Below are 13,546 nucleotides of genomic sequence, written 5' to 3'. Positions count from 1 at the left end.
CTGGATCCAGAACACCTGAGAAGAGTGTGATGCCAACCCCTCAGAGGACCTCAGATGATGCCAACCCTGAAACAACTTACAGAACTACCACATTTTGCTATATGTTTGATTGCATCATATAATAATTGTTGTTAATAGTGTTCATCGTCTGTTTGATTACGTCTTGAATTGATTTTTCCGTACATTTCTGCCAGATGTACATTAACTGACAGTCACCACTGATAAGCTACCACTAAATATTGTAGTAACTTAATTTGCTGTAAAGTTGCTTTGCAACGATTTGTATCGTGAAAAGCGCTATACAAATAAACTTGAATTGAATTAAATATTTAAAGACCAAGGAGGTGAGTGTTCATGATCAAACCTTCAAACATTTGATATCTCTAAAAAGACCTGAATGTGCTCTGTACAGGACATCCAGTCTAAAAACTGGCCTTTTTTTTCTTTAAAATGTAACTATATACGACACTTGCCCCCAACCTGACAATTAGACTACTAAAATATATGAGAACACAATGACTATATGAACGTGCTACACATGTTGCGCCACTAGATGTCGCTGTTGTGTGACTCATATAGTTTGTGAGCGTTCATGGCGTCTCACCAGTCTGCAGTGCCAGTGCGACGATAATAGATTTTATTGTGGTTAAATTCCAGTAAAACAACCATTTAACAGCCACGTTTATGAGTAAAATTAGTTAGGTGACCAATTTCTTAAAACCGTTTTTATTGACTTATGTAGAGAAAGTCCAGCAGCGACCGCAAAAAGGAGCAAATTGAGTCGGTAAGATGTACAAACACATAAACCATTCATTTGCACTTTATGAGAGAAAAGTCATTTACAAAACCACTCGCACACAAATGCACCGCATGTTACACACAAGAGAGACCGATGGAGTAAGACGACACTTAAAAAGGAGCACGTACGGATTTATAAAAATCTTTTCTTCAAGGACGTCAGTTTTCAGGTTTATGAGAGATTATTATTTCACATTAAACGTTAGATGGCACACGTACGTCTGCAAGATGTCTGTTAAAGATCACTTCATCTGGAAAGCATCTGTACTACCAGTCGAAAGTTTTTGAACAGTAAGATTTTTAATGTTTTTTTTTCTAAAGAAGTCTCTTCTGCTCACCAAGCCTGCATTTATTTGATCCAAAGTATAGCAAAAGCAGTAATATTGTGAAATATTTTTACTATTTAAAATAACTGCTTTCTATTTGAATATATTTTAAAATGTAAATTATATTGTAATTTATGTAATGTAATTTTCAGCATCATTACTCCAGTCTTCAGTGTCACATGATCCTTCAGAAATCATGCTGATATGCTGATTTGCTGCTCGAGAAACATTTCTGATTATTATGTTGAAAACAGCGTAGTAGTATTTTTTCAGGTTTCTTAGTTAGCATTCATCTGAAATAGAAATCTTAACATAAATGTCTTTATCATGACTTTTGATCAATTTAAAGCATCCTTGCTGAATAAAAGTATTAATTTCTTTTCTTTTAACCCCCCCCCATAAAAAAAAAATTAATTATACCGACTCCAAGCTTTTGAATGGTATAATGTGTAATGTTACAAAAGCTTTTTTTTCATTTAAAAACTTTTGACTGGTAGTGTACTGTACATCACGGAGACGTCTATTTGACGTCTGCATTTATATCTGCAAGACGTATTTTTTAGAGTGTTTGCTCATTTGCAATACGTTTATAAGGCCTTTCCTATCAGATGTCAAATAGACGTTTAGAAAATGTCTTTAAGATCTTAGAATGTATGTAAAACTGACATCTTAAAGGCGTCTATCAGATGTTTGTTCACAGCAGATGCTTTCCAGATGAAGCGATCTTCAACAGACATCTTGCAGACGTACCTGTGCTATCTGTGAGGGGAGAGAAAATAAGATGCGCTGTAGAGGCCTCAAAAAAGAAACTCTCTTTAATCAAAAGCCTGAACAGGCGGCTGCTCGAGGTTCTTCTGTGACTTCACTGTCTCATATTCTGTCCTCCAGCGGAGACGGAGAGTGTAAAGGGAAAAGACAGACTTTTATTAGTTTGTCATCTCACACCAAAACTGTATCGATCAGAAACAAAGGATCAGAGCTGTTTCGAAGTCTTTCGAAGTGTGTTTGCATGTCAACTCGCTTGTATTGCAGGTCACTACAGAATGCTACAGGTAGAGCGTTGTGTTTTCGAGCGTGTGAATGTGTTTTCAGCAGTGTAATGTTGATGTTCCCCATTGCATCCTGGTCTGATGATGTAAGGGAGACATGGTGGTTTCCTCTTCATCGCTGTCTGATTCTGTAGTAGAGATATCGCAGTCATCTTCCTCTTCCTCCTCAGTTACTTCTTCTGCTGACTGAAGCTCCTGAAAGCTCTGGAATGAACCAAATTAATCTGTTGTGACAAACAGAAATATTCTAATTCTTTCCATTTGTCTGGTTACTCTCCTTCAGAGTCATTTAAATGAAATATTGAAAAATGAAAAAAAGAATAAAGCAACTGTATGTAGTTTTTGTGCATTTTTTTGTGACTTTAGAGCCCCCTGGAGTTAAGTGAGTGAAATTCACTGTCGTAAATATAGAAGGGATACAGCTACGGCCGGAAGTGACGCAAAATCTCGCCATTAAATAAGAATAAATTAAATTTGCTACCTATCACATTCTGTTTTATTAACGTCTACCCCAACCTAACCCTAAACCTACCCCTTCAAACAATGGCATAAAGCTAATCAAAACATCATTCAATGTAAATTGTGATCATCGTAATTAATAATCGTAATTACAATTTCAAGGGAATTATCTGCAATTATAATTTTGGACATAATCGTGCAGCCCTAACTCTTACTTTCTTCCGGGGAACACAAAAGAAGATATTTATAGCTGAAAGTTCAAGCTGCTCTTTTCCGAACAAAGAACATGAATGGTGAATATGGCTGTCAAGCTGTAATTTTAGTAAATAAAGTAATATCAGCCTGTTCAGCACAAAAAAGCTGTCATACAACTTCAGAAGACTTGGAATAAAGTAACAAATTAGACAAATACTCTTATTATGCTTTTATGGTGTTTTTGCCAGTTTCGGGAGCTCGACAGCTTTCATTGGAAGGAAAAGAGCAATGTGAACATGCTTCAAAATTTGACTATTGAACACTTAAACATCTTGTTCAGCTGTAATACTCAATATTAATTTGGTTGATTATCTAAACATTACAATTCTGCTTTGTCGCAGTGTTTTCTTAATTTTTTACAGGATTTTGTGCTGAGGAGGAGACATCATTTATAGTTATATACAAGAAAATTCACTGCAATTGTGAAGATTCAGGAAGAAAGTAAGTCATACAGAGTTTTTGAAGCGATGTGAATGTGGAAATTTACAGAAATTAATTTCGTCTCATTCCTCCTTTTCTTTAAAAGGCACAAATCAAAGCTACAATGAGGCACTTAATGGGGCCAATTTTAGTGGCAGAAATGTGAAGCTTTTCATTTTAGAAAACACACATTTTAAATTCTGTTAAAACATGTATCTGAGGTGTAAAGCTGTTTAAAATAAAAACATTTCAAGTTATTTTAGGGTTTATGGAGTTCCGTGTCACTCAAAACTAAAAATTCCGTCATCATTTACTCACTCTAATGTCATTTCATGTATGACTTGCGGCCCGAATCAGTTTTCTAAAGTGTTTTTGAAAAATCACATACCCTGCCTTTAACTACCTATAAAACCAGAGAGGGAAAGGATAGTCTGGGTAAAATGTTATTGAAACACTAACCTTCAAATCTGATTGGTTTATAAAGATGTTGGACCAAAAGAGATATTGATTGAGGAACATGACATGTCCAACTTCATGGCACAAAACTAGGCCAATGATCTCTCACACAACTGTAGTATTTCTTTTTTTCTTTTTTTTAGAAACGACTGTGTTTAAATCAGTGGTTCTCTGTTAAAACATGTATCTGAGGTGTAAAGCTGTTTAAAATAAAAACATTTCAAGTTATTTTAGGGTTTATGGAGTTCCGTGTCACTCAAAACTAAAAATTCCGTCATCATTTACTCACTCTAATGTCATTTCATGTATGACTTGCACTTTTGTTTTTCAGAATGTCGTCTTTTGTGTTTCAGAGAAAGAAGGCATGCAGGTTTGGAACGATATGAGGGTGAGTAATGATGACAGAATTTTAATTTTTGGGTGAACTATCCATTTAACACTTAAATGATTTACATTTAGTGGCCATACTATTGAATCTCTGAGTATTTTAACTTTGCCCAATACCCAATTCTTAACGTTTAAAGGCAGAGTAAGCGATTTCTGGTAGCCAATGTGGTTTATAAAGATGTTGGACCAAAAGAGATATTGATTGAGGAACATGACATGTCCAACTTCATGGCACAAAACTAGGCCAATGATCTCTCACACAACTGTAGTATTTCTTTTTTTCTTTTTTTTAGAAACGACTGTGTTTAAATCAGTGGTGCAGCTCTAGCTGATTGTGTGACTGCTGTTCTGTCCTACCAGCTATAAAGAAAAGTTTTCGTTTTCACGGAGACTCGTGCATGCTGTGGCAGTTTGACAGGCGTCATCATTTCGGCAGCTTCTTTATGTTATGGTGTCTTGTGTTGCTTGAGCATGTAGACGGTTTGTCGTACCTCCAGAGGGTTGACGGTGATGGAGAGAGAGGATCCGTCACAGTCCGCTTGTTTCTCTGGCAGCGTGTGCGTGTGAATGTGCTCTTGGTTTTGTGGTTGGTTGAAGAGGTAAACACTCAGCAGCACCACCAGCAGGGCGGCGATACACAGCACAATGACTGCAGTAGCAACGGCAAGGACAACTACAGAAAGACAATAAACGCGTCTAAATCTTACACCCAACCTATAGACTTTAGAGTAGATGTCATAATTTGACTTGAAGCTGTGAGGGATGACAGTCACATCTGTTTAGTATGTTGTAATAAATAATTGCCTAGTTTTACAGAGTTTTTTGTCAGTTGGTTTCTTAATGATTGCAATGATTCTTTTGGTACTTTTAAGGAAGCCTCACTGAATCAAACTGTATTGAATGTGAATCTTAAGTAACATAGTTACAGTTTTTGGTTCATTTGAGTTTATGAAAGTAATAACTAGCGGTTAAGTCAAAGTCAATAACCCTTCCAACTGATTCAGTAAATGATTCATAACCTGATTTAAGTCTTTTTTTTTTTTAAAGAATAATTTGTTCAAAAATCAGACTACACTGGCATTGGTTATAAACTGGAACCAGTTCTGTGTTTCCCAACCCTACATGGTACGATATATTGAAAATACTGTTTGAACGACATTTTGTTAACATTAGTTAATGCATTAAGTATCATGAGCTAACAATGAACAACATACTTTTATTAACAGCATTTAATGTATAGATTTATTATTGTTAATTGTTATTTCTTGTTCCTTCATAAAACATTAACAGTACTTTATAAACTTCAGTTCAAAAATTTGGGGTCAGTATGATTTTTATTTTATTTTAAGAAATTAATAACTTTATTCTGAAAAGATGCATTAAAATAATCAAAAATGACAGCAAACCATTTACAATGTTACAAAAGATTTATATTTTAAAGAAATGCTGTTCTTTTGAACTTTCTATTCATCAAAGAATCCTGAAAAAAAAATGTATCACAGTTTCCACAAAAAATATGAAGCAGAAAAAAACTGTTTCCAACATCGATAATAATGATAAATGTTTCTTAAGCAACAAATCAGTATATTAGAATGATTTCTGAAGGATCATATGACACTGAAGACTGGAGTAATGATGCAAAAAATTCAGCTTTGATCACAAGAATAAATTACATTTTAAAATATATTGGTACTTTAAATTGTAATAATATTTCACAATATTACACAATATTTTTACTGTGTTTTTGATCAAATAAATGGAGCCTGAAGTGACTTCTTTCAAAAATATTACCAACCCCAAACTTTTGAGTGGTAGTGTATAACTTAAGAAATGTATAAAATAATATTAACTTTAAGATTAATAAATCAAAATATGTTTGGTATCACCTCAGCTAATGTTTGTCTTATCAAAATGAACAATCACGGACACACTTAATTCATTCCGACACAATCATTATGACTTTCACTCACCTAAGCTGTAGCTGTTAGATTCTGTGACTGTAGGATGAATAATTTGCATGTATTTGGGCGGAGCCATCGCATGATTGACATGTTCAATAGCTTCCTCACTGTGAAGGATGTTGACCTTGGAGAAAGAGTGATAGAGAGCATCTTTAGGCCATAGATCAGAGCCGTGGCTCAGTTAGTGCATTTCTTTGTTTGGTTCACACCTGTAACATATACTGATCGCTGGTGTAACGTCCGTTGAGCTCAGAGCAGGTGAGTCTGAAGGTACGGATGGAGTCGACAGCCTGACGGCTCTGATAACGCACCTGTCTGATCACCTCTGTGTAGTGACAAACAGAGTCCACACCTAAAACAGAAGAGGAAAGATGTGAGACAGTTGTATTGGGAGTAACAAAAGTAAATTGTAGAGTTAGTGTTTTTACCGTATATGGACATTCCGGTGCTAGAGTTGGCGTATTGCAGGTGTTTGCCCAATAAAGCGCTGTGGTGCAGTTCCAGACTCTCTAGCCCCGCCCTTAACTCCTCCCCCAACACCATAATGTCACAGTAGTCCAGATTATGTGCGATTTCCTTCAATGCACCTGACCTGTGATCTGCACACATACAAAGATGAAACAAATTATGAATAATAATAAAAATAACCTTCCTTTCTTTGTCTGCTACAATTTCCATACTTTTCAGTAATATACGATATAGTCCATGAGCCAGCTGGACTACTTTTATGTGGTTGTTTTTTGTTTTTTTTTCAAATTTGTATTTTTGGGTGAATTGTCTCCCTTTTTTCTTTTTTTAAAAAAAATTTTATTTGGCTTTTTTTCAAACATAACAGTAACAACATCAAACATCAACGCAAAAGAAAAACATTACATAAACTCCAAATAAATAAAAGGAGAATTAAAAGAAAAAAAGGAAAAGGAAAAAAAATGGGATACAGTGTAAAACAGTTGGAGGAAAAAGTAATTCTGCCAGATCAAATCATTTGGCACTGTTTTTATATAATTCAAAAAGGTTTCCCAAATTTTATAAAATAATTCACCTCTGCCCTTGAGTAGGTGTGTGATCTTCTCTAAAGGTATACAGCTGCAAACCTCTGACAACCTCAATCCAATTGGTACATCAGTGTCTGCTTTCCATTTCAAGGAAATAATTTTTTTTTAGCTATTATCAACAATATTACAGTAAGCTAAGTAGCCTGACTGTCTAAGGTTAGAATTGTTTGAAAAAAAGACTCTTCTGCTCACCAAGTCTTCATTGATTTGATAAAAAAATGCAGTAAACAAAGTATATTGTAAAATATATTATTACAATTTCAAATAACTTTTTTTTATTTAAACATATTTTGAAATGTCATTTATTCCTGTGATGCGCAGCTGAATTTTCAGCATCATTACTCCAGTCTTCAGTGTCATATGATCCTTCAGAAATCATTCTAATATGCTGATTTGCTGCTCAAGAAACATTTCTGATTATTATCAATGTTGAAAACAGTTGTTCTGCTATTTTGCTTTTTTGGAAACCATGATACATTTTTGTTTTCAGGATTCTTTGATGAATAAAAAGTTCAAAAGAACAGCATTTATTTCAAAGGGAAATGTTTTGTAACATTCGTAACATTATAAATGTCTTTACTTTCACTTTTGATCAATTTAATGCGCGGGGCATAGAGGAGAAACAATAATGTACAGTATGTGGAAAATAATGTGTTTTTTTAACCTTAAACCGCATAAACACATTTCACCAAATACACAAAATAATGTTCTTTTTAGCAACATCATATGACCCCTTTAACATGATTTGTCCCATTTAAAGTAAGCATATAAGCCCTCAGGATAAAGGAGGGAGAGGCGTTTCAGATTCTGTGTAGTGTTGTGTTGTGTTGTGAGGGTGGAGGGTTTAGTGAGCATCTGTCTTTTATGATTTATTAACATGTTTTTTTGCATTTACTGTTGTTTGCCACCAAAACAGCATTACACCTGTGGTTTGTCAGTGAATAATGTGCTCTGTGCAGCGTTTGGGGACTTTCTTTGTGGGTTGTTTTCATCAGGAGTGTTTTTGTTGCAGAAATACTTCAGCCAAAAAGGACAAATCTGTCATCATTTACTCTCCCTCATGTCTTTGGCTTTCTCTCTTTTGTTCAACTAACAAGGAAAAGTTGAGGAGGATGCTTTCTACACTTTGGCATAGAATGGATCCTGTCAAGCTCCAAAAATGATGATAAAACACATTCTCATTCCTGTATATTCAATATGGTGGGTCAAGACAGGTTTGAGCACTACAATATGTAAATTCAATTTTAAGTTTATAATGATATGAAGGTGAGTAAATAATGACAGATTTTTCATTTGAACAAATTATTCTGTTAAGAGAAGTAAGGTGATTCTAGAACTAATTCTCTGTACCTGTGTTTGTCTGTTCGGCGCTTTTTGTAACTGTGCTGATGATATGCAGATCTCTGAACAGGGATAGGCCGAGGGCAAGGCCAGAGGCGGGGACTGTCAGGTGGTCCGCCCCAGTGATTATGATGCGTGGTTCACTAGGCTGCATTACCATGACAACTGCCTCAATATCAGGGACAGAAATACACACATCCTCCCCGAAACACCTGCAGAGATCACAAACACAACAACATATTCTTTCACTTTTGAGTGTTATTTTAGATACAGACACACACACAGGACCCAAAAGTAATGTACCGATTGCCATATTGCCAGTGATTTTATTAGGAACTGCAACATATGCATGAGTTAAATCACTAAAGTTAATGAGTTAAATCACTAAAGTCTGACACATGCATCTTTTATCATGTTATATATATATATATATATATATATATATATATATTACAATATGTAATATTTTCCAAGAAATGCAAGAAATATTTAGAGCTGATAAACTTTCTCAATTTACTTGAAATTGGCAAATGAGGCATAAAGTAAATTTTGGCTATATAATGCAAAATACTTCTCCATCACATGTAAGAAATATTTAACAGGGTTATTTTAGTATCATTGAGATACTAATATAGTTTTTATTAATATTTAGATTTTTTAATTCTGTTTTTAATTTTTATTCAATTTTTTTATATTTTCTGTTTTAATTTAAATTTTAAAGTTTTAATTGTAAAATTTTTGTTGTGTGTTTTTGTCAGTTTTATTTATTTATTTTTAAATATGTCTATAGTTTTCATTATTTTTTAGGTTTAGTTATTTTAGTACATCAAGATAAACTAAATGAAAAATGTTGCCTTAATTTGCAACATGTGTAACATTTATTTCAGTTAGAGTTTTTTTATTTCAAGTAGCAAATATCATTTAATGGTTTTTAGTTTTAGTTGACTATAATATCTAACCTGATATTTAGAGCTTTTCTCAGTTCACTTGTTATTGGCAGATGGGGCATAAAGTTAGTTTTGGGTCCTGCAAGCACTCCCTCAGAGGTGAAGACATCTCCACTTGGATATAAATAATAAGAAGCTTTCGACAGTGATGTGTAGAGTGTAAACAAATCACTTGGAGCTGTTCCCAACTCATTACAGAGACTGCAGCGCTGATAACTTCACACAAAGAGAAAACCTACGCCTGGAGTGAATTAATAACACTTCAGCTTTCTTGCATCTCGCAGTAATTGGACTTAATAAGCTTAAAAGCAAAACACAAACATTGTTTACTAGAATTAATTTACAACTCTAGTGATTTCAAGCAACTCTGAACGACAGGAAGTAGGAAGTCCATTATCCACAAATGAACACAGATCCGCCTTCTCTAATTAAAGATGTTGTTCTTAATCCTGACGCAAACAAACCCTCACATTCAACAACAGACAGGAAATTTAGACTGAAGGTTTAGATACGCCGAGGCTTGAAGAGATGAATCCATATTTCATTGTGGAAACAGCTGTTTGCTACAAGATACAGTTGGTTTAAACTAAAATATGATTTTACTTATTCTTTTACAATCTGTGACGATTGACTGATGATGACCAAACGATGCATGACATCTTTAGCCCTATATTTGGATGTTAATTGTTTCTCAGGGCGATGTGTGTTGAACATATGCATGGATTTTCTATGATAATATTCATGCATTCGAATAGCAGTCGGTGAATGAAGGATGAGGCATTCTGCCATTCACTTAACCTGGATGTTTGCCTCACATCTGTTTAAACACATGAACATATTCCAACATGGCACTGAAGGAGCCAAGTGTAAACTTTATTGTTCATTATTGAATATTTCATTTTGAATGATGATTTCCTCTTAGTTTTACATTTATATGCCTTTTTTTGCTATAATTTATTGTTCACCTAAAGTTAAAATCTAATAAATCTTTCACAACAATATTAATTTAATACTACTGTTAAATGTAATCTTTAGCAAGTCTCAAAATAAAAAAAGTATTGTAATATATTGTGTTGTATTATAAAAATTAATATTGTTTTTGTAATATTGTAGTGTTGTGCTGCATGTAGGGCTGGGCGATATGCAAATTTGTAAAATTTATTTATTTATTTTATTATTATTATTTACATTTTTGGCTTCCAACCGTTATTCATAAAATAATTGAGATAAAATGATTATTGTGCTAAATTAGTTTTTGCAGTGACTGCAAAATTTTTTTACTGGAATAATTACTACTACTATCAGTAATTCAGTACTTAAAAATATTAGATAAAAATAAATAATAATACCAAAATAAATTAGATCAAACATTTTGTAGAGCACTGTGGATGTGCAATACAACATAGTTGATCTTATTTATTTTGATCTAATTTATTTTCATTTATTATCTTTAAATTAATTAAATAAATGTGTACATATATTTGTTTTTGTTTAATTGGAAACCCACTGTTAAAAAATAAAAATAAAAAAATTGAAAAGTTCAATAAATGAATGATGTTAGTAAATAAATAATCAGGATCTCAATATTGACCAAAATAATGTGAATTATGATTTTATTTCAGCCGTTACACCCTAAATTCACTTGTAGCATTTAAAACAAGTTTTAGTGTATTTTATTTTTTATTTCTTTAAACAAAGTAGTATTGCATTTTATCTGTTCATAACAAAAACAATTCTGCCCCATAGGTCTACACTCTCGCTTTTCCATGTTTACAGTACTTTTTATGCCAAGTTAATATTGTGTTTCCTTTAATTCTGAGTTTTTGCACAGTGTTTGTCTCCTTGAGAAGCAATCTGTTACTTTGCAGAAGTGTAAATTAATTGTGTAAATTACTTTTAGAAAAAAGTTACTAATTATGCAAAACACAACACGTTTATCTTAATATAAGTCTGTGATCAGCAAGTTTTAAGAATGAGAGAAGCTAGAGTTCAATTATATGTCTTACAGTAATATAATACTTAATTGCTCTATTATGTGTGTTTCAGTGTTGTGTGTGTCTCTGTTGCTCTTTGCTGAAGGAACTCCGCTCACTGGCTGTGCTTAAGCCTCAGAGGGGCGGGTCATAATCCTCTAGGTGCTTATGCATATTCATGATCTTCTTTGAAGAATCATGGGGTGCCAGTGGGTACAATTGTGCTCCAAAAAACAAATCTCTCTGTCATTCTCTTTGCATTTCCCTGTCTGTACATAAAAATTAAACCTCCCTAAGCATTGAATATGAATTAGACAAGAACAGAATAAGTGAAAAGGTTACAATAAGGGTTAGTACTGCTTATAGTATACAATTAGGGATTTGAAATAGTCCGTAAGCAACCGGCAAGCAGCTAGCTATCAGAAAATGTACAAATCTAGTTACAAATACACTTAATAATAAAGGTTCTTATTGGGATGGATGGTTCCGTGAAGAACCTTTAACATCAATGGAACTGTTCCAGTGTTCTTTATAGTGGAAAAAGGTTGCCAGATTGAGGACACACAATCTGCGTTTTAATATTACTCTGCTCAAAGAGCTCCGAAACAAAAACAGACATTCTGACACAAAACGCACATTTCAAAGTAGAATAACTGTAGCATTGTTTTTCGGTGGAAACAAGTATGTAGACTTAACATGTTTCCTAAATATCTGCAAACATATTATGGTATTTTTATGTTTAGTACAGTCAAAAAATACATACAGCACCTTTAAATATAAGAAAGGACAAGTAACACATTGAATTAAATGTCACATTTTAAATTAGAAAGTATTTTCATTTAAAACATACTCCAATAATCTTTGTGTTATTTACAATAAAAAAAAAAGTTTACACGCAGTAGGATACGGTTTTAAAAACTTTTCCAGCCCTGGGTCGAAGCACAGATTAAAATTAAGCTCTCGCATGACTCTGGGATGCAAATCAAAACTGTGCAACCAGATATAAATGGTTTGATCATTTATATTGCCGTATTCCAGAGCTAAAATTCTAGTATTGTAGTTCAGAGATGAGATCTCGTGAATATTTATAATCTTACTGCACTGCCGTTGAGATCCGGAGGTGACGCGCTCCCTTGATGGGAAACTGCCGAGAGTTGATGTAAGAAACTTTCCTCAGTGCGGCCTTCATCTGCTCCAGATCCTCTCCCTCCATCACCACCAGAGACTGAGCGGGATTCAGATGAAACTGAGACAGAAAACCGTGAGATATTATACTATCAAGGTGTCTGTGAGAGTGAGTGTTTGAGGCAGAGATGTGCAAAATTCAGAAATGAAGAAATGGATGTGAATTTGAATTGAATGATAGGACACAGGAATTGTAACAGTTACATTACATAAACAAATTAGGTTAATACATATTTATTCAATTTTGAATTTGATTTTTACACAAACAATTTTCACTCAGAAATTGATAGAAAGTTTCAGAATTACAAAAAATGTGCAAGTAACACATTTAATTACACTGTAAAAAAATTCCGTAAAATTTACGGTAAAAAAACGGCAGCTGTGGTTGCCGGAATTTTACCGTAAAAAATATGGTAGCAACGTTTTAGGTTTTACGGTTTAACTTAAATTTACAGTTAAATACCGTAATTTCATTAACTGATATAATGTTAATATACCAACCTATTGAAGTACTGAAATCTGTTTAGCTTTGTAATACACTAGTAACCACCAAATGCAGGTGGTGATGAGAAAGTCACATGATGAACCAAAGCCCATCACAAGCAGCTTTTAAATAATAACATATATAGAAGGCGCACAGTGTCATTCACACAAACACTAAACACAATCATGGTAACACATGAAACTGAAATAATGCAATAAACATTCATTTAACAACATTAGGTGTAACACACAACCCTAATATACAAAACTGAAGAAGAAACAGTTATTTCAACAAAAAAACCATCAAATTTGAAATGTAACGCAGGGAATTCTGGGAATGTCAATTTACGGTTATTCACTGTAAATTATACAGTCTTTTTCACTTCCAAAAACGGTATACTACCGTAAAATTTATGCCCAATACATGTAATGTCCAGTACAGTTTTTCACC

At 33.7% G+C, this 13,546-nt stretch overlaps 1 protein-coding gene and 1 long non-coding RNA gene across 3 annotated transcripts in view; one reads left to right on the top strand and one right to left on the bottom strand.

The window, feature by feature from the left end:
• Positions 1 to 563: 563 nt before the first annotated feature.
• On the top strand, positions 564 to 4,150 carry LOC107739922 (uncharacterized). Of its 2 annotated transcripts, none has more exons than XR_001640044.1 (3): positions 564 to 784; positions 3,229 to 3,328; positions 4,117 to 4,150. It is a non-coding gene; the product is annotated as an uncharacterized LOC107739922 (long non-coding RNA). The 2 variants fall into 2 exon arrangements; XR_001640045.1 differs by having other exon boundaries at positions 4,095 to 4,127.
• clstn2b (calsyntenin 2b) overlaps positions 1,899 to 13,546 on the bottom strand; it is a 61,987-nt gene continuing 50,339 nt past the window's right edge. Inside the window, exons 11-17 of the mRNA XM_016552174.1 lie at positions 12,525 to 12,673; positions 8,517 to 8,719; positions 6,540 to 6,710; positions 6,321 to 6,463; positions 6,121 to 6,235; positions 4,642 to 4,823; positions 1,899 to 2,377 (exon numbers count right to left, since the gene is read on the bottom strand). Coding sequence (XP_016407660.1) covers positions 2,213 to 2,377; positions 4,642 to 4,823; positions 6,121 to 6,235; positions 6,321 to 6,463; positions 6,540 to 6,710; positions 8,517 to 8,719; positions 12,525 to 12,673 — 1,128 coding nt within the window. The 3' untranslated portion in view covers positions 1,899 to 2,212. The remainder of the gene's footprint in view (positions 2,378 to 4,641; positions 4,824 to 6,120; positions 6,236 to 6,320; positions 6,464 to 6,539; positions 6,711 to 8,516; positions 8,720 to 12,524; positions 12,674 to 13,546) is intronic.

Source organism: Sinocyclocheilus rhinocerous, unplaced genomic scaffold (genome assembly GCF_001515625.1).
Source record: "Sinocyclocheilus rhinocerous isolate Xijiao unplaced genomic scaffold, SAMN03320098_v1.1 scaffold1126, whole genome shotgun sequence".
Lineage (NCBI taxonomy): Eukaryota > Metazoa > Chordata > Actinopteri > Cypriniformes > Cyprinidae > Sinocyclocheilus > Sinocyclocheilus rhinocerous.
The sequence above is the reverse complement of the archived record's forward strand: the minus strand, read 5'-3'. Positions and strand labels throughout refer to the sequence as shown.